Here is a 20,238-nt window from a genome sequence, read left to right as displayed (position 1 = left end):
CTAAGAATGCTCGGAACGTGTAGATCGAGTTCCCGCGGCAAAAAGTTGAGTTCAGATTCCTCTTCAGTGCACCTTTAAGGTACTGGTTTAAATAAGTAGGCATTTCAGATTAAGTGAGATTGATTTAATGAGCTCACAGTATCTAGAACCAGTGCACTGAGAGTGCTTGTTGTCTGAAACATGCAGTGTCCTTATTTTTAATCCTCTGCTTTGAGGCTGGCAGTGTGTTTATGCATCTGCTTTTCCGTTCGTGTCGCGTGCAGGCCAGACAGTGGCTACCTGTACATCACGATAATCTACAACATCAGTGTGTCGCTGGCGCTGTACGGCATGGTGCTCTTCTACTTTGCCACCAAGGACCTGCTGGCGCCCTTCGACCCCGTCTGGAAGTTCTGCACTGTCAAGTCGGTCATCTTCCTCTCCTTCTGGCAAGGTGAGCCTGCTTCATGTGCTGGTTGTTGTTTGGGGAACCATTAACTGAGTATACCGTTATCGGAGAACCGTTAAGAGTACTGTTGTAGGAGACCCATTGTCAGAGAACCATTTCTGGTGAATCGTTGGAGTGCCAGTTACGAAAGAATCGCTGTTGGAGGGCTGTTAAAGCCAGAGAACAGTTGTTGCCTGATTGCCTGTGGTCTTTCATACTACAGTATAATCTCGTTACTACGAACCTCACATTAACGAATTTTTCATATTTACGAACTTTTTCAAAATCCCCGCCAAAATATCTATAGTTTCAATGTAAAAATATTTCACTACTACGAATTTCAAAATACCGAACATTTCAGAATAACGAGCATAATTTATTTGCCCACCTATTATAAATGCACCTCATTATTACGAACTTACCCCGGAGAAGTGAGCCGACTCCCCGAGAGGCACACGCTAACTCTGCTAATCGCCAAGGGCAGGCATCCGATACAATCCAGTCCAATCCGAAGCCGCCTCGCAACCGGAAGTTGGCTCGTCTCTCCTCCTCCGTTTTTTTTTTCTCCCACGGTGTGCCACGGCCGGTCTCGACGCGCGCGCTCTCTCCTCTCTCCTTAAGAGAGAGCGAGAGAGCGCGCGCGTCGAGACCGGCCGTGGGTGTGCATGTGACTAGACTACCTCCGCGCTTTTCTTTTTTTGTGTGCGGCCGCCGCGAACGCGAGGCCTAGTCGTTTCTCGCCGCTGCGTGTTGACTGTGCTGACGATGAATTCTGCGGGCGCCAGCGTCAAGATGAAGCGACGGCAGTTCACGCTTAAGGAAACACATCGTTTCGGAAGCGCCTAGTGCAGCGCTGTTAAACCTTCGGCTCGGACTCCCGACAGCCATAAATGTCCGCCAGGCTGCCGAAATGGTAACTGGGGTGTGGTGGAACGTAAAGGCCTCGACCATCAACAACTGCTGGAGGAAAGCTGGCCTGGTGAAATCGCCGCTTCACACAGAAGACTGCGATGATGCTGATAGCACGGATGACGACAGCGCAAAAGAGGTGCGGACTGAAGTCACTGCGAAACTCTCTGTAGACTCTTCTGTAACTTTTGCCGACTACGCCGAGTCGGAAAATGCTGCCCCTGACTGTAGAAGACATCGTGAGCAGCGTTCGCGAAACTGGACGACGATGCCGACTCGCCGCCTGCAGACCAAGCGGCCGAACCTGTGTCTAGTGCGGAGGTTCTTGCATCCATAGGCAAACTTCGCACATTCATCGGACGTTGTAGCGATGTGCCTGATTCTGTGCTCCAAAAAGTTGACGTTGAAGAGTTCGTCCTGGGGCGCCTGTGTCGCACCCGCCAGAATCACGGATTTCTTCAAATAAACGAGCGCTGAACCTCTCGTTTGCGTTCCTGTTTGAAAATTACATAGCTTGTCGTGTGCCCTTCCTGAAGGTACAGTATTTTCATTGTCCAGTAATACTACTACCTTTTTTCGCGAGTCTTTCGTTATTACGATATTTCAAAATAACGAACGATTATTCGCGACCCCGCGAAGTTCGTTGTATCGAGATTTCACTGTACATACTCTAACTAGGTGCATGAGGGACAGATGAAAGCAATGAACACAGCACTGTGTGGGGCCTGTTTATTTTACTTTTCTTGTCATCAGGAACAAACAGGCACTCTGCATCCATGTTTGTAACTAGTTGCTTGTTTGATTGCCGTTACGCATGTCATGCGCTTGCATGGAATTTTCACCTATGCAGCTGGCTATTGTTTCTGCATTTTTGTGACCATTACTCCAGAACTTTCATGTGAGACTCTCACCTAATTATTATATTTAGTATCACTGCTTGACGGATCAGATGTCAGCTTAACTGAAGGCTTGAACTTGATATAGTAGTCTGTAGAGGGAATGGAATGGTGGTAGGCAACAAGAGCGAGAGAAAGGTGCCTAAGGCAGTTGAGAGGATCCCCACAAGTTATACAGTTAACCCCGACATATTGACCAAACGTTTGCATGGTTCAGCCAGCTTTCAAGTAACACAGCACAAGCTAATCGATAGTCAACAGTAGTGAGTTCGTTACATCGAGGTCAACCGCCGCAACACTTTTGCTACATGGACTTCACATGTGTACATGCTGTAATGAGGGCGGTGTTGGGGAATCAAGGAACTTCGTAATATCAAGATATTTGCTACTTGGAGGCTCGCTACACCCAGGTTTAACTGTGTATGCGTCTCACGGAGGAGAAACCTTTTATATGTTATCGCTAGGGCCCGGAACTCCAGGCATTTGCCTATAAATGCCTAAACAGAGGATTTTTGCATTTGCCTACCTTTTTGTCATTTTTTAGGAAATACTACCTATTTAACTGTACTTTTTGCCTATAAATGCCTAAATCTGGCATTTCTGTCCTCGGTGCCGTTTTTCAATTTTGAGAATCAGCTAAGTATGGTGAAAGGCGCGCGCCGATGCACGCACAAACGGTGCCGGTTTCACCAAACGTTTTTCTCGTAGTGTAACTTGAGCGAAGTGTTTTTCTCGAAGTGTAGCAAGAGGCATGTTTGGAAAGAGACCTGACATACATAGTGCAAACTTCCCAACATTGACGGCAGTCGCAGAAGTACCAGCAGCTCTTCAGGCACTGGGAGGAAAGGGCGCTACTGCTTCTACGATGATGGAACAATTGGTACAAAATATAGAGGCCTATAAACAATGTCCCAAATCAGAGACTTTCTACGGGGAGACGTACGGCCACATTACACAAGGCCTGCGCCACTATCAACTGTCATGTTTTAGGTTCGCGCCACGAACTTCATGTGTCGTCGAAAGAAGCTTTTCAAAGTACAAAACACTGCTTAGTGAAAACCAAAGCAGCTTCAAGTTCGAAAACCTGAGAATGTGCTTTATTGCTTCAGTTGAGGACTGCGTACGCTCTGTGCTTGACTGACAGAATTGCTTTATAGAGCCTATTGCAGTGTTTTTTTAGAGCCTAGATGCCTGCCTATTTCGGGGTTCTTTAGTGCCTAAATTTCCGGGCCCTAGTTATCGCGCAACGTGACACAATGTATTGGCTTGTTTTGTTGTGCTTGCTGCAGTTGTCTAGAGCAAATGTGTGATACCAAGGGCTCCTCATGCAATGTCAGCATGGTGTCTCCTGGGCTTCTCTGTCACTGGAAAGGAGAAACAAAGCAGAAAAAAAAAACTGCATCCTTGTTCCGCAGGGGTTCTGCTGGCAGTCCTCGAGAAAGCGGGCCTCATCTCGGCCATCAACGCCAGTGGCGCCACCAACACCGCGGCAGCGAGTGCCGGCACGGTGTCGGCCGCCTACCAGAACTTCCTCATCTGCGTCGAGATGTTCTTTGCCTCGTTGGCACTCAAGTACGCCTTCCCCTACCGCGTCTACGTGCAGGGGTGCCGCGCCGACGCCCAGGGACGCTCGGTCACCATGCAGAGCATCTCTTCGAGTCTCAAGGTGCGCTCTACTGTTTGCTTATGTTATTTTATTATTATTATTTTCTTCAAGCCACATTTAGAAGCTCGTGCATCTGGATGTTTCAGCCAGACTGCCAGTCAGCCTCAGTCTGAACTTCGTTCTAGAAAGCAGCTTTTTGAATGTTTCACTGAACACTGGATCTGTTTGTAGCTCTCGCCTGTTTTAATGTGACAGCATTAAACTTCACCTGACATCTTAGTTAATGCCATCCTAGTCGAAATCAAGAGGAAGAAATGGGCTTGGGCAGGGCATGTAATGCGAAGGCAAGATAACCGCTGGTCCTCAAGGGTAACGGAGTGGATTCCAAGAGAAAGCAAACGTAGCAGGGGACGGCAGAAAGTTAGGTGGGCGGATGAGATTAAGAAGTTTGCGGGGATACTGTGGCCGCAGCTGGCAAGGACAGGGTTAATTGGAGAGACATGGGAGAGGACTTTGCCCTGCAGTGGGTGCAGTCAGGCTGATGATGATGATGATTAAACTGCACATCATGCAATTCTGCGTCTTGCGTTTGTCACAAATGTCACTTATTGGTCAGTAGGGTGACGGCATCACATGGTCACGTGACTGCGGGGTGAAAATTAAAAACTGAAAAGCTGGGGGGGAGGGGGGGGGGGGGGGAGAGCAGGCAACCGGGAGAGGGCAAGACAAGCTGGTTGGAACTAGTTGTTGGTGGGAGAGGAGAAAGTGCAAACTGGCTGTAAAAAAAAAAAAAAGTAAGAACTGAGAAACACGGGGAGAGCACGCAGCTGGGAAAGGGCGAGGCGAGCACTTTGGAGCTGGTTCTTGGTGGCCACGGGGAGTACATACTCACTCCCAAGTACAGTCTTTGTCAAAAGTTTAGAGCCCAGGGGGTTTACTTCTAAGCCTCGCAGTGGGACTCCTGTAACATTCGTGGTAGTCCTGCCCATTTGAGGAGGCAGGACCAGAATGCTTCTTACCTTCAGCAAATTCGGAGCGCTGGAGATGCATCACGAACCAGACAGTGTGCTTCAGAAGCAAACCCCCTGGGCTGCAAACTTTTGACAAAGGCTGTACTTTTGGAGCAGCTCGGATCTTGAGGTGGCTTAAAGGGACAGTGAGGAGAGCTCTATTAATATTTTTTTTATAGCAAAATACGATAGTTCGGCATGTCATGGCTTTGTTGCCACTTGGCCGGCAGCGAAAGATGCATTTATTTCTAAGAAATTTAGATTCGAAGTTGGAAAAGTTTTTCCCGCCGCTCTCATTCAAACTTGGGATTCTCCTATGACGACACAGGACTAAGTGACGTGCAACATGACATGAACATGACGTAACGCAGACTCTGTGATTTCTGGCGGCCAGCAGTGCGGCCTACCAGCAGCCGAAAAGAAAGCTACCGCCGGCCGCACGTTGAAGGCATCTATCGGCTACTGCGGCCGTCGCTACCGTCGCTTCGTTTACGTTCACACCGGCGTTCTGCCAGCGTTATGATGGATCCCGTTCTTGAAGTTGTCAACGAAGTTCTCGCAAATAGACACCTTAGCATACCGTGTACCTTGTTACCGTTAGCGGAGTACCGGCAGCCCGCCTACCGCCGGTGAGCAGGCGCTGATTGGTCCCGATGCTGCAGGCACGCGCGCGTAGCTGCCGGGTACGTGGCGCCATCTGGCGACGTCAAGGAGATTTGCGCATGCATTGGCTGTGCCTCAGTGATTCGTGTCTTCTCGTGTCCTAGTGTTGGTTCTAGCAACACTGTTTTGTCCTATGACGCCATCACGCTTGTAATTGCGAGTTTGGCCTGTGGCAGTGATACCTGTATTTTGGTTCTTGCTTATTTCTAGGTTTCAAGAGCTTTGTTGTCAGTATGAGCGGCGTTTTTGTAATCAGGAGCTGGTATTCTGTCGATACAAGCCAACTTCAATTTCTCCTCAGTGTCCCTTTAAGTGTCCCCATAATTTTGTCCAGATTAAGTTGGATGAGGTCACAATCGGCGAAAATATGTTTTCAAGGTATATTTTCAAGGTCCTCAGGTTTTTTTTTCTCCCCCACAGTCCCTGGAAAAAATGTTGTAGTAGGGTACTCTTGTACACTAAGTGCAATGTGAAAATGATCGCTTTCGTGCCGGCCAGTCAAAAGCTATAAATTTTTCTTTTGCGACGATCCCTCATTCACCAAAGCAAGCGGCCGAAAAAGATACAGGGACAAAGGAGCCAGCTATTCGAATGTATTTTGCCAGGTCTTTCTGCAAATACCGTATTTACCCGCATAATAGGCGCACTTTTTTTCCAGAAAATCCGGCTCAAAGTTCGGGGTGCGCCTATTACGCGGGGTAAAATTTCCGGAAATTTTTCGACTCGCAAAATTGAACATACCGCATAAACGCACTGTACGGGCCGCACCCCGTTTTCCCGAAGAAAATATTAAAAAAAAAAGAAACGTTTAAGGGCCGCACCGAAACTTTCCACGACCCACGCGGGAATAGCCTTTGAAATGCACGCGTCGAGGCCTCCGCGATCAGCTCCGGCTGCGTGCAACGGGCGCTTGATCGCGGAGGCCACACACGCGCAAAGGAGCTTCCAGACGCCGCCCACGAAGGGCGCCCAAGGCCAAGCTTATCATCATCATCAATGTTTTCTTCCGCCGCGAGCGTTCACTATCTATATCGCCATCAGCATCACCAGCTCCAGGTTTTTTTTTTGTTGTTGTTGCTATCAAGTGCCGGGATCTGCGGTAGCGCGTAGTTCATCGTGGTTTGTGGCTTTGCCGCCGAACGTTGCTGTTTCAGCTCGACGGGCAAGCACCTTAATAGCTACACGGCTGGGAGTTTGCTCTGGAACACGGCAAGCGTGTGGTAGGTCGGAAACTCGACGTGGCCGAGAAGTGCGGCAGTTGCGTCTGTGGCGTGCCTAAATTTTCGTACGTGACTCCAGGCGCCGAGGTTTTCGCGGGCCTAAGTCGGGAACGTTTCCGGCTGGAGATGAAACTTTCCAAACAGACGTTTAAAGTGAGCATCCCTGAAAACTGAGTGCGGCTGTTCTACACGATGTCGTTGTGCAGTCGCGTGCAAAAAATATTAGCACAGATCACTGGCGATTAGAATTCGTATATCTCACCACGCGGCGCTGCGGTACGCAGACCTGCCTAACGGGCCGTTTCCATGTTTGCAGCCTAGGGGGGGGGGGGGCAGGATGTAAGCTTTATCAAGCGTGCACCGCCCGAGCGTAGAAGTGCCGACCCTACGTGACTGTGCTTGCAGCATTTATTTTGGCTCGGTTATCATGAGCAAAGATGGTTTCTTTTTATTACTGTTTTTTATGTCTGTGATGGTTTGTCAAAAGGAACTCGCGGGAACAATAGATGATAGCGCTGCTTTTAGCCAGTAATTTTGCTGTCCGTGGCAGTCCGCTGAACCCCCCTAATACTGTAGAATGGGAACAGCCCGGCACTCTCGTTATCAGCCTCTTCGCCACCCGCAGCGCCACGCGTTGTCATTCCGGCGCTCTGGTGTTCCGTCATGTGTGCTAATCTTTTTTACCCGCGACTGTACGTGCTGTGGGTCTGCAGCAGCTGCGACGGCAGCGGCACTAGTGTGGGCCAGTAGTCAGGTCAGCAAAAACTTTGTTAAAATAAAGATTGGGGGTGGGGGGCAGCGAGGCGTCGGCTTGCAATCGTGTAAATACAGTATTGATCACAGTGCCAAGTTCGGGGTGCGCCTATTATGCGCGGAAATAAAAAAATCAGATTTTTCGCGACCAAACTAGGGGTGCACCTATTATGCGAGTGCGCCTATTATGCGAGTAAATACGGTACACGAATTGTAGTAGAGCACTGTATCCAAGTAGGCGAGCCCTAAAGCTTTGTATTGGTTCCAATTACAGTAGAATCTTTACAGCTGATACGAATTTCGGCGTGATGTGAATTTGTAAAATTCACTGGCCAAGGTGAATAATGGACAATGTGCAGAATTTCGAGTGTTCCGAACGTTCTCATGGGCCTCTGGATACGAACCTGGGAACCGCGGCAACACTCAGTTGTATTAGCTGTGCTTGTATCACCAGTACTGCAATCACCATTCACATAGTGCAGTAAAATCCCGTGAATTTGAATTGTGAAGGGTCTGGAATAAAAATTCTGCCAAAAAACTTCAGAAACCACTTGCGTCGTCAATTTGTTTGGTGCCGAACGGGACAATAATTACCTGCTGAGATGATAAATGCGTGACAGAAACTATTCTGCAGTTCTGTCAATGCTTTAGCGTGCGCACCTTCGAGAGCATTGAAGCAGAACTGCTTTAAATGGTAAGGGTTTCTGCGCTGTCCTTCGTGGGCAACGCGGTAGCAGCGAAACGCCCTAACACTGAGCAACTACGCCTGTGAGGAAGGAGGCTTCACAGCACATGGGGCGAACAAGATGTTTAGAGAACACTTTGGCACCAGAGAAACGAGAAAAAAGGGAGGGGAGAAAAGACCAGCGATGCACCACTCAACGTTCAAAACTGTGCACAGCCAGTCAGCCATAAATAGATTTACATGAACGCATTTCCTGTGCTGTTTTGTTCGTTTTTTTTTCTTTTTTCTGATAACTAATTTTGGGTGATGTCAATGTCTTTTGCTACCCCAATGGTTTGGTATCATAGAGGCACTACTGTAAATAAATTTGCAGTGGAAGTTAGCAAAAAGCGATTGGAGGATTGGTGGCTGAAAAGCAGAGATGTGACATAAGGTTAGAAGTGTAGGAAACCGTAGGTAAAGGTGATGGCGAATCTTAATGAGAATTGCCAACACAGTAAACAAAAAATAATAAAGAAAAGCTGAGCATGGTGGCAATTGCCAACACCCCGTTTCAAAGGGGGCGCTCCTATCCATCCATCCATCCATCCATCCAATCCCATCCATCCAATCCCATCCATCCATCCAATCCCATCCATTCCATCCCATCCATTCCATCCCATCCATCCAGCCCTGAGGGACGCTACGGTTAGCTACGGCACGGCCAGTTAAAAGTGTCGTGTTTACACTATTTACAGCGTACGCAACGCAATAAGCGATGCGTGAGCACGCTTACTGCGTACGCCCAACTGAAAGTGTCTAATAGCAACACCACCTGACATGCGATGGTTCTTGCCGCTGTCCGCAGGAGACGATGAACCCCAAGGACATCATGAACGACGCCATCCACAACTTCCACCCGCAGTACCAGCAGTACACGCAGTACGCAGCCCCGCCCAGCCGCCACCACCACTTCGCCCGTGGCAGCAGCAGCGGCAACAACGACGACTCGCTCCAGGGCGGAGGAGGGGGCGCAGGCGGCGGCGGAGCGAGGGCCGCGCACTCGGCCAGCGCTGCTCCCTCGGCCAACGGACGGCCGCCCACCCGCGGCCACCACCGGAACCCGGCCTACAACGAGAAGACCACCCTCCTTAGCTCCGACGACGAGTTTCAGTGAGTGGCCACAAGATGGCGCCACTCTTCTTGCCGCCAGCCCACAGTCTGATCTCTTCTCGCCTTTTACCCTGCTTTCCATGTTTCTTGCCGTCACACTCGCTTCTTGTGTCTGTGCATCATTGTTTGGTGCGCGCTTTTTTCTGGATCAGGTCAGAGAGGTTGGGTGAAAAGAGAATGGGACCCCCTCAACTTGTCATTCATCAACTGCATTAGTGGCAAAAACGGGCAAGCTCACTGAGGAATTGAAGAAGCGTAGCTTGTTGGGCCAGTTGGTGCGTGGTACGTCGAAAACCAGCGGAAAGGACGCGTTCACAAGGAGAAGTAGACAGGACAATGCTGGAAACAACTGAAAATTCTTTCAGTAATGTGGAAAGAATTTCAGTTGTGTTTCCAGCGTTGTCCTGTGTACTTCTCCTCCTTGTGAATGCGTCCTTTTCGCTGGTTTTCTACTTACTCACTGAGGACTTTGTTCAAATTATATGGAGAAAATATAACCACACTTTAGAGAGCAAACAGTTGTTACTAAATTATGCATTAAGAAAACGCGTGAGCACCACTACTGTTGTGGAAACAAGAAACAAACTGAACCTCTTTTGTTATTACAGCGATACCTCTTTTGTTATTACAGCGATACCATTCACAGTTTAAACCTCCCGGATGCTTCTATAAAGGCGAAGCGACATTTTTTGAATGGACAAAATGTTTTAAGCCTGGCATTAAGTTGGCTAGTGTAGAAAATTATGATAAACACTAGGGCTGCAAGAAAAAAAAAGTTTTTGTTATGATTGCCGGTCATTTGGGATCTTAATACTCGTTTTTTTTTTTTGCCCACATTACTTGTGTGGCGTGAAAAAGAAAGCTTTCTTTTTTTTTTTCCCAGATAGCTCTGGTGTTTCATTATGGTTTATGTCTAATAATACTCATATTATTATCACTATATGCTCCGATTTTAAGAAGCGACCAGAAAAATAGTGCTAGTTGTAACATCGTTTGTGGTTGTCTGTTCACACCAATAGCCTGTGGTCTCTTGGTTCTTTCCACTTACTAAAAGTGGGCATACCTTGGCACTGCTCCACTCTTTCGGTCCTCAGCCTAGCTTCTTGTACAAACGTCAGAAAGTTTGCCAAGGTTCAGACGAAATCTGGGTGGCAAACGTCGCTCACAATTTTCGACCTTGTTTTGAGAATTAACAGGGCACCATACAAACTGCTTATTGAACATTTGCTTTTGAAACACTTGGAGCAGCATGAGTATTGCCACCAAACATTTGTAGTGCGTTTGAAAGCACATTAGAAGAAACTGCAAGTAACGGTACAGTCGGAAACTGCTGTGGTCGTGTTTAGGCTGCACAGGTAGCATAAACCAAGATGACAATGCGGTTCATTCTTTTGGGGTGGAACCTTATGCTCTGTGGAATCCGGTCACATATTTTTGTAATACTATATCGCCGTGGCAGACACTTCGGCAAAGGGGTCGACATAACTTGTTGTTTGGCGTTGAGTCAGTGTGAATCGCCTGCCTGCTGAATCTTCCCGTGTTATGACAGCAGTGTTCAAACCACTGTTGCGTGTTCAGTCGGGTCGAGTGCTGCAGTGTTTTGCGGTTTATCCTGCCCAGCCACTTTCCTCGACTGAATTCGCAGCAAAGCAATGCCTTTCAACTCCGTTCCTGGCAGTTTCTCCTTGTAGGTTCCTCTTGTAGGTTCCTCTTGTAGGTTGGCCTGATCAGTTTACAGGCTTTCGCACCTGCCTGTGCAGTCAATTTTTTTTTTCTTTGGCTGGCCTCGCGTCCCTTCGCACTCCATCACACTTCACTAAGCCTCTTATAGTAGACCTTTTTTATTATTGCAGTTTTTTTTTGTCTTCCTGCATCAATTCAATGTTGTGCTCGATGGCACACTCACTTTAGAGCACTTCTTCTTGTTGACGTAAAAACAGAAAGGACAAATAAAAGTCTCCACTCAGAGCAGGTATAAGCACGTGATGCTTTGAGGCAGTTGCTAGCCCAGTGCTACCTGGAATTGCGCAATGAATCATTGGAGCGTTGTGTTTGAAATCATTGATGAGCCATAATTGAATACAGATCAGTCATAAATCAATGTAGGTCAACCGCTTAATTGTTGGACCACAAAACATCAAAAAATGCAATTAGTTATGTCCAGGAAAGCCTTAGAACAAGTTGACAGATGCGAAGTTCAAGTCGATGGCCTATTGTCTTGTCCTGCATTGAGCAGAACATCAGTTAGCTGTGTATGCCATCGGACGCATAATTGACGCTGTTGCAGTGAAAACATTTTTTTTTAATTTCATTTTATTACCGCCCTCTGTTAAGAAACGGATCACAAACACGTTTTGTTGTAGTGGGCGTGCTTGTCGCAGTGCAGCATTCTTCTGTTGCTACCTCAGGTCTCTCGAAAATGACTCCACCAGGGGCATTAAGCTGACTCCTGCGCCCTTATGGGAGTACCCTCACACTACAGCTGTGAGCTCAAGAGTTTTGTTCAGAAACTAGTGTCACAGTGGCGCAATGCTTAATATGTTTCTTTTTTCTTTTTTTTAATTTTTGTATGAGTCACAATTTATATCTCCTTGATTTACCTCACCGGCCAGGATTATGTGTCTGTTCTTAAGGGGGGACGAGGGTCTTAAAACTAACTTTTGTATTTATGGCTAGAATCTCGTGAAATTCTGCACACAGATGTGTTTTTCGCTTCTGATTTCAAATATGTAATCATAACTGAGCTGGTGGTCTTAAATCTTGCAAAGTCCAGATTGTAATTAGGTAATTTCTTACGCAGCTTTAATGAACTTTTTTATTGCAATTTGTTGCTCTTATTTACATGAATTGATAGCCAGAGAGTTCCCAAACCCAGTGACATTCTTTGTTTTTCTCTAAAGGCATGTCCTCCTGATGTACTGTGTTGAGAGCAAAAGGTTGCAGTATTTGACACTGCAACTCGTTAAGCTAATTGTAAATTGCTATCTATACGTGGCCTAAACAAAAAAAGTAAGAATGTCATCAGGTATGGGAATTCGCTGGCTATCAATTCATGTAAATAAAAGCAGCAAAATGCAATGAGAAAGTTCATTAAAGCTGCGTAAAAAATACCTAATTACACTCTAGAATTCAAGATAACTTCTGATCTAAGACCACCAGCTCAGTTATGATTATATTTTTGGAATCAGAAGAGAAAAATGCACCTGTGTGCAAACTTTCATGAGATTCGAGCCACAAATAAACAGGTCAGTTTTAAGCCCCTCGTCCCCCTTAACTGAGTAACAGTCGCATCTTAGAAGTCCTACTTATTATTTCCTGCAAGCAAGAACAAATTTGTTTTTTTATTAATGATTTTTTAGTTAGGGGCGGAGTGGCAAGCGTGTTCAAGCTCTTTTTTTTTTTGTCTCCTTCAAGAAGACAATCCTGACACCTTCCATGGTACTGATGATGAGATTAACGCACACTCACACCTTTCCTGTTTTGGCCTGCGCAAAGCGCGAAGTCGCGACGCACACTGTTGCACCGTTCAACGCGATCAACACGTTCAGTTTTGCTCGTCCTCTGATTTGGCGTTATGCTCTGGGAGTTGTCGGCACATCGTGGTGGTCGACTGTCGCGGCTACGCGCAAAAGGAGATTAGGGGTAGGCGCTCCTGAAACTGTTCGGAGCCAAAGAAGGTCCCTCGCGTGTCCATTTTTTAAACTGCCTTGCTCTATCGAAGGCATGGCTACCGAAGCTGGCTTGGCTTGGAACTGTTCTGAAACCAGCCAGTAACGAGGCACCAGCAGCTGAGAGCTAGTCGATCATCAGCTCATCAGCTCATCAGTTGGCCACCTAACTAGCTTCCTAGTCTCCAAGTCACTTTTCAAGCCGATTGAATGGGATGGCTTGGGTTGACTTGTGGGCTGCCTTCTGAGCCGGATTCTTTTCTGGTCGCCCGGAAGCTTTGTGGAAACCACTCTTAAAAGCTGGTCACAGCTTGAAACCCTGATGTAACTCTGGCTTGAGGCATTGCACAGGCAGAGACATGCACTTGTCTTTTTCGCTGAAGAGGGCCTCCTCGGTCCTGTTGTTGTCTGTTGTTGCTGTTGTCTTTTGTCTTGTTTTCTTTTCCTCTTCAGGGGTCCTTCCTCATGTCTCTCTGACTCGTTGGGGGCAGTGCATCTTAGAACTGGGTGGGGCGGGAGCAGTTTTTGTCTTCTGTTGGATCTGACATGTCGCAGCACAAGCTTTTCTAGTCTTCGCACGCACACGCTTTTTTTTTTTTTTTCTGTCTTGAGGGCGGTCTCGACAAGAGCTCTGATCCACCTGTATACATATATGTGTGGTCTTTCTGTAGAGTGAGTGATGCAAGTCCCTTTCGCTCACTTTATCTGTGTCTGCAGTGTTGAAATCTGACGCATAGTGCAAAGCAACCAAAGGCCAATTCCACTGCGCTTTGTTCGAATGCGTTCCAGTCATTTAGTATTAGGATTGCCTGAATGCAGATCTTCTCTCTACAGAAGACTGCCACGAGTCGAAACGACTGGCACTCTCTCAATGTGATTAAAATATGGCATGGGCGATTGTTATATCCGTTTCGGAAGTGTGGATTATATTTCAAAGCACTAGTTGCTTTCTGGAACCATTACCTGTAAATGCGAACACATTAGGCTTAGCGCTGTGTTGATGGCCGAGGGCACAAAAAAAAAAAAAAATTGCTGGTCTGTCCTGCTGTCAGCTCTGTCGAGCGTCCTGTGTCGTTTCAACGCTGCAGTCGCCTGATATGTCTCTGGTCACTGTGCAAATGCTGCCACAAACTTTTTTGTCATTGCCAAGCTTCTACTTTTTTTTCTTCTTTTCCATGTGTATTTGTCTGCTTTATTTGTCACCTGTCACCTTGCTCTCGTCATTGTCTGCGAGCAGAGTGCAGCTGTCTGTTGTCACGGGGAAGAGAACTCAGAAAATAATGCAATCGCCAGTTGCGAATAGTATTTGAATGGAACAACAAGAGTCTGGAGTCTCATTTGACGTTGCTGTCACCCTGGCTCATCGATATTGCAGTTCTTTGAAAAGCACCACATTTTGGTCATATCTGTAAGCCGTGCTGACTGTCATTAGATCATTAGATCTACGTATTAGATAGCAGGGCAGCAGACAGCATCTTTGCACAATTTTTACTTTATACACTTAGTCTCATTTCTGTACCCTTCCTGACTCCTTGTTTTGATCTTTTGTGTACTCCTCGCACCCCGGGACAGTGCATTCGTGACCCGTGCTTGCATTGCTGCGTACTGCATATTTATTGACCTGTGTATTATTGACCTTGACCTGTTCCAATCTGACCTATTCACCTTAACCTATTTCCTCCCTGCTTTGAGTGCCATTGTGTAAGTGTTACCTTCGCATTGCAGCCTCTGCATCTGCCTATTGGTAAACCTGTATTGCGTTCTTTGCACACTTGAGTCAAAGCACATGCGTTTTCAGGCTGCTTGCTGAAATGGCGGTCATTGGATGATCTGGTTTGTCTGTAGTCGGCTGTTATGTGTGTCACCACTGCCATCTACCTGCTTGTCGTTTATATCTTTTAACAAAGTCTTGGAGAAAGTTTGAGGTTTTTGACTCCTTAGTTTTATTCTTTTCGTTTGTCTTTGGAAAGCAGAGGAAAAGTTTGCGGGGCCAATTATACCCTGTTGAATGATGCCAGCTGTCAACATCGTTTTTTTTTTTTTATGGCTTAATTATCGTAATCAAATGTTGCTGATGCACAAAAGGGTGACAAGAAAGCTCAGCCCATAAGAATCTCTTTTTTTGCTGCTTTGATGTTTGTCTACCAGTAAGCTCGCTTGCCTGGAATGACTCTCTTTGGGTTGGCTGAGAACGAGCCACGAGACAGGTGGATGAAGAAGTTGGTAAATGTACTTAACCGTGGCAAAAAATGGCTGAGTTGAAGAAAGAGCTTGCAAAGGCCATTGTGACATGCTGCTTAATTTCATGAACGAGATTGTATTTAATGCCCTAGTCCATTTGGCCAAACTTAGAGGAGAGCCCCCCCCCCTACGCTGGAGGAAGTTTGGATTCTTTGCTCTGTAGCTGCTGATTTAGGGAAGATTTAGGGAAATGTGACTCTCTGCTAAAGCGGACTAAACCGTGAAAAACCTTCCTTTTTATCATCCGAGATGGTTGCCGGGTTCTCTTGGTACAAGTTTTGTACATATCACCACTCTTCTTCAGTGTTGCACATTTGTTGTGTATTCTTCACAGGGTTACAAAGTGTGCCTGCATGTTTGTTTAATGCGTGCTCGAGTTGCTCATTTTCTTGGGGAGGTCATTTGTCTAGATCAAATGAAGCAATTTTCTTTGAGGTATGGATTTAACACGTAATACAAAACAAATTTGCTTTGATATGCAGGCACTAGGTGCAAGGGTTTGCTTGAATTGCACCGAGATAGCGGCTAGAGTTGCCTGGTTTTTGATTTCTGTTCTGCCATGTTCTTCCTGATGGTGATCGAACTGCGGGTTGAGCTTTACTCTGGGGTTAGAGGATTCTAGTATTTGCGTGTGGTTCATTTAAATACAACCTTGTTGGCAAAATCATGCATTGGCCTGCATGCCTCAGACATAAAAGGTTCGTATTTGTAGGACCGGGACTGTCAGGTAGTATGCATCAATTTTACCAAAGGATGTGGTCAGTGCTGCACTTAGCTTGCATTAGTTGCTACAAGTTGGCATGAGGTTACATTGTCAATTTTAGCACAAAAATATGAACCATCTGTTGCAAAAGTTCATGGTCCACCGCGCTATTTGGATGAACAGCGCAGTGGACTGTAAACTTTTGCAGAAGACTGTGCTGCAGATGGAGACTGAAGACAGAAAGGTTTGCACTATTGCGTCTTGTTCTCTTGTTGTTATTATTATTTTTTGCGCTAGAATCAGTGGTGCACTTTTATTCAAATTAGCCCAGTTTGCTGTTTGCGTTGGGTGGTTCAGAATAGGCAGTGCATGTTTTTTTTTTTTTTTTTGCATTTGCATGCCGCTGTAGCGTTACTCGATGGGGGCCTCTAGGCAGTGTTGGCTAACATCTTTTCAGAATGGTCCAGCGAGGCAACGACACATGCCGCTTCTAAACAGAGAAACAAAAAAAAAAGCTAAGCAACTGGGACAGACTTTGCCATGGCATCGACTGACCGCTCGTGCTGTCTACCTGCCTGCCTGTTTGGTGCATGCCTGCTTGTTGGCCACCTTTTCTCGGCTGGTGATGTTTGCTCTCTCATCAATGGCACTCCAAGAGCATGAACATTGTGGACTGCTGCGCAAATTCGAATACACATAAGCAATCCATGTGCGTCGTCGCTCCTGACTGTTTCGCCGTCGATCACCGGGATCTCTGCACCACATCGTTGCTTGTGGTTACCGTCTGGTGTTGCCGTCTGCATGTGCATGCCGTGTTTTTTTTTCTTATTTTGTTTCCAGTGCCGGAAGGAGGCCTAGCAGCCACAGTCTGCTGTTGTTAGCAGGCTCAGCAGAGGAGGCGCAAAGCATTCTGTCGCGGCATTTGTTCTGCAAGCCATTAATTTTTTGCTGGTTGTGCAATAAACTCTGGGGATGTGGCATAGATTGCGTAGAAAACAAGGCTGGCGTGGAACCAGCTAGAGGTTCGTCTCTGAGTGGAGAGGGCTTGCCGTTGAGAAAAGCTTGGGAAGTTGTGGAGTACCACGTAATGCTTGTAAAGGGTGCATAACCCCATTAATGTGGAAAGCTTTGACATGCATGTCTCGAGTAGTCTGTGCTGTTCAGAAAGATTTTTTTTTGTGGGGGTGCCTTGTCTGCTGTGAGAAGCTTAACTGTGATGGTTTTGATTCCTGCTCTATGCCACATCTTCGCTAAGGTTTTTATTACGTCTGTCTGCAAAAGAAGAAAAGGTTAGAAGTTTGTTTTGCCTTTGCCGTTTCTGTGAGCCGTGTTGGTGCAGCACAGAGTATGATGTTACTGCCGTTTCGAGCGAGCACCGGCTTTTTGTAGCTTCGTTCATATGACCAGTGCTAATGAAAATCATCATTCCACACTGTGTTCTACATTCGTGAACGGCACTGGACTGATAGGCTAGTCACCAGTCCTCTAAGATGGCTCGTAAACTGTGAAACTGCCATTAACTGTTTTAACAAGTAACCATATTTTATAGCATTGTTTGAATGAGAGGTAACTCGTAAAACTAAGCTCTATTTTTTGGTTTTGTTTCTTGAAAACCTGCTCCATCTTGACGTTGGCAGCTGCAGAAAGAGGAAATCTTATAGTCACAATGGCCTGGCCCTTTTGCAAGATCAAAAGTAGACATAGTGTATCACTTAGCTAGCTTTGTCAAGTTTCATTACTTAGGATCTGCGTGTGCACATTCTCTATTTTGCCTTGGTGCTGGCTCAGAGAAGGAAGTGGGTATGTTCGCTGCCGATTCATTCATTTTCCTTCTGCGTAATTCCTTTCCATTTTATGTGCCCTTTTGGCTTTTTACCTTCTGTGCAGCGGTTGCTAGTGGCAGCTTGAAAAAGCGAGCACAATTTCTTTTTTTTTTTAACGTCTAAGGAAGAAAACTGTTGGGATTTTATCAAACAGCCGTCTGAAGGTGGGAAGTGTGGAGTAGGTGGCATGACTTGAAAACCCAAGGCTGAGAGAGAGTGAAGATGCAGATAGCTTTGAGTGTTTGTAAATAGGAAACAACAAAAAATGTGGTGATCTTTTTCTGTCTTGTTGGTAAACCGCTTCTTCCTGAAGGAGCCGTGTTACGTGCTTGTGTAATGCCTTGTATAAATGGAATTTCGTCTGACCTTGTGTGTGTGTGTGTGTATGTGTGCGCAGTGTCTTGTACTTTGAAATGTGTCCGTGGCATGCTGCTGATGCCCATTTGCACAGTGTTTGCTCAGGTTTCGGTGTTTATGGCAGCTTCGAGAACACGGAACTTGTTTAGCACACATCTGTTTTGTTCTGTGGTTCCTTCCACGCAGCATGTGAATCGGTGGTGTTCTTTGTAAGTGCTTAAATGCAGGCAGCGTCTATCGGGGTGACGCTTGCCAAACGGTTGGCTTGTGCTTAATGCGCCATAGCTTTATTTTGGGCTTAGATTGCTGGTTGTTAGACTCCTGCTGTGTGCAACTTAGAACAAAGCTATACATACTTATATATATAAATATATACATATAAGCCTGGGAGAGTAAAAGGATGCTGTTTCAATTGCTCGTGAAAGAATGTGAAGCTCTAGTGAGGCAGTGTATGTGAAATTTTCTGTCTGCACGGTGTGTTTTTTGTGCATTATGGGCTCTGTACATAGCGCACGCATATACTATAAGGAGGTTACAAAGGCGATGTTGCACACATGTTGTCGCCAACTGGCGTTTTTTTTTTTTCCTGCTTCCCAACTCTTGCGTATGTGAAAAACGCTTGAAGTGTATATCTGAACAAAAGAGTGTTCTGTATAGAGAGATGTTATGCTGGTTACGCTTGTATAAAGTATATAACCTGAATAAAAACAGTGTACTGACATGTTTTCTTTTGATGACAAGCTCTGCTGCTTGTGCTGTCAAAACTAAGCCTCATTGGCCTTTTTTTTCTTCCTCGAATCTTATTTTCATTGTTCGTGCCATGCTGAAGACACTGGTGATTAGCTGACAGTCTTTTTTTGCCCCAGACTCAAAAATTACTATACTGTAATTTTCGATATATACTCCGCAGGGTGCAGTTTTTGTGAAACATTTTTTTACACAAGCACATAAAAATGTATGGACATGCACAGCACAGGTATATCACAAAAATGCATAATAGAATAGAATAGACATAATGAATTTCGTGCTGTGTTCATTCAGCGATATTGAAAAAAAGATACTGTAGTCAGCACCTATAAATAGTCTGCAGAGCATTTAATTTAATCTTCTAAACATGTATAGCTTGTGGACTGTATACCAGGAAATTGCTTTACGTGTTGCCGATTGACTTGATCTATTTGATTGATTTGTATTTGCGCAAAATAGGTTCATAACGGATGCCTTAATAGAATCTCTGATGAAAAACTCAGTGCACTTAATGCTCAAACACGTTTAGTTTTCACTGCAGATTTTTCAGTTCATGCTATGATTCTTCAAATTTCTGCATGTACTCTGAAAAGAACTTTTCCTGGCAATGAAGCGGAAGCTACGGAACCGAAACAAGCCCCCTCTTTTTCTATGCAGCCCCTGCTTGCAGTTTTCTCTTAAAATACACTATATTGCGAATATCTATGGTATTGGCTGCGCAAGTCTAAGTAGCAGGAGTGACGCACTGCAGAGGCTTTAAGAGAGCAGATTTGATTCTGAAGAACATCGGACCCTTAAAGGAGTCGTGCCCCATTAATATGAATGCTGTTAATATGGACGACTCGAATTATGGATAGTTTTTCTGAGGACCAAACGTAAAGGGACACTGAGGAGAAATTGAAGTTGACTTGCATCGACAGAATACCAGCTCCTGATTACAAAAACGCCACTCATATACTGACAACAAAGCCCATTTAACGTAGAAAAGAGCAAGAACCAAAATACAGGTATCGCCGCCACAGGCCAAACTCGCAAGTACAAGCTTCATGACGTCATAGGACAAAACAGTCTTGCTAGAACCAATAGTTCTAGCAACTCTAGGACCCGAGATTCCACGAATCACTGAGGCGCAGCAAATGCATGCGCAAATCTTCTTGACGTAGCCAGATGGCGCCACGTACTCGACAGCTACGCGCGCTCCTGCAGCGCTGGGACCAATCAGCGCCTGCTCACAGCGGTATGCGGGCTCCCGGTATTCTGCTAACGGTAACAAGGTACATGGTATGCTAAAGGTGTCTATTTGCGAGAACTTCGTTGACGACTTCGAGAACGGGATCCATTGTAATGCTGGCAAAACGCCGGTGCAAACGTAAACGAA

General features: G+C 46.0%; 1 protein-coding gene across 1 annotated transcript in view; it reads left to right on the top strand.

Annotated features, from left to right (window-relative positions):
* The window catches only part of Tmep (Transmembrane endosomal protein), a 36,315-nt gene extending 17,483 nt beyond the window's left edge, over positions 1–18,832 (top strand). The window contains exons 7-10 of the mRNA XM_089587941.1: positions 264–433; positions 3,648–3,898; positions 9,017–9,321; positions 16,391–18,832. Of these exons, the coding sequence (XP_089444067.1) occupies positions 264–433; positions 3,648–3,898; positions 9,017–9,321; positions 16,391–16,427 (763 nt within the window). The 3' untranslated portion in view covers positions 16,428–18,832. The remainder of the gene's footprint in view (positions 1–263; positions 434–3,647; positions 3,899–9,016; positions 9,322–16,390) is intronic.
* Positions 18,833–20,238: the final 1,406 nt, after the last annotated feature.

This window comes from Amblyomma mixtum, chromosome 4 (assembly GCF_055824585.1).
Source record: "Amblyomma mixtum isolate Tamu chromosome 4, ASM5582458v1, whole genome shotgun sequence".
Lineage (NCBI taxonomy): Eukaryota > Metazoa > Arthropoda > Arachnida > Ixodida > Ixodidae > Amblyomma > Amblyomma mixtum.
This window is presented reverse-complemented; position numbering and strand designations above follow the sequence as displayed.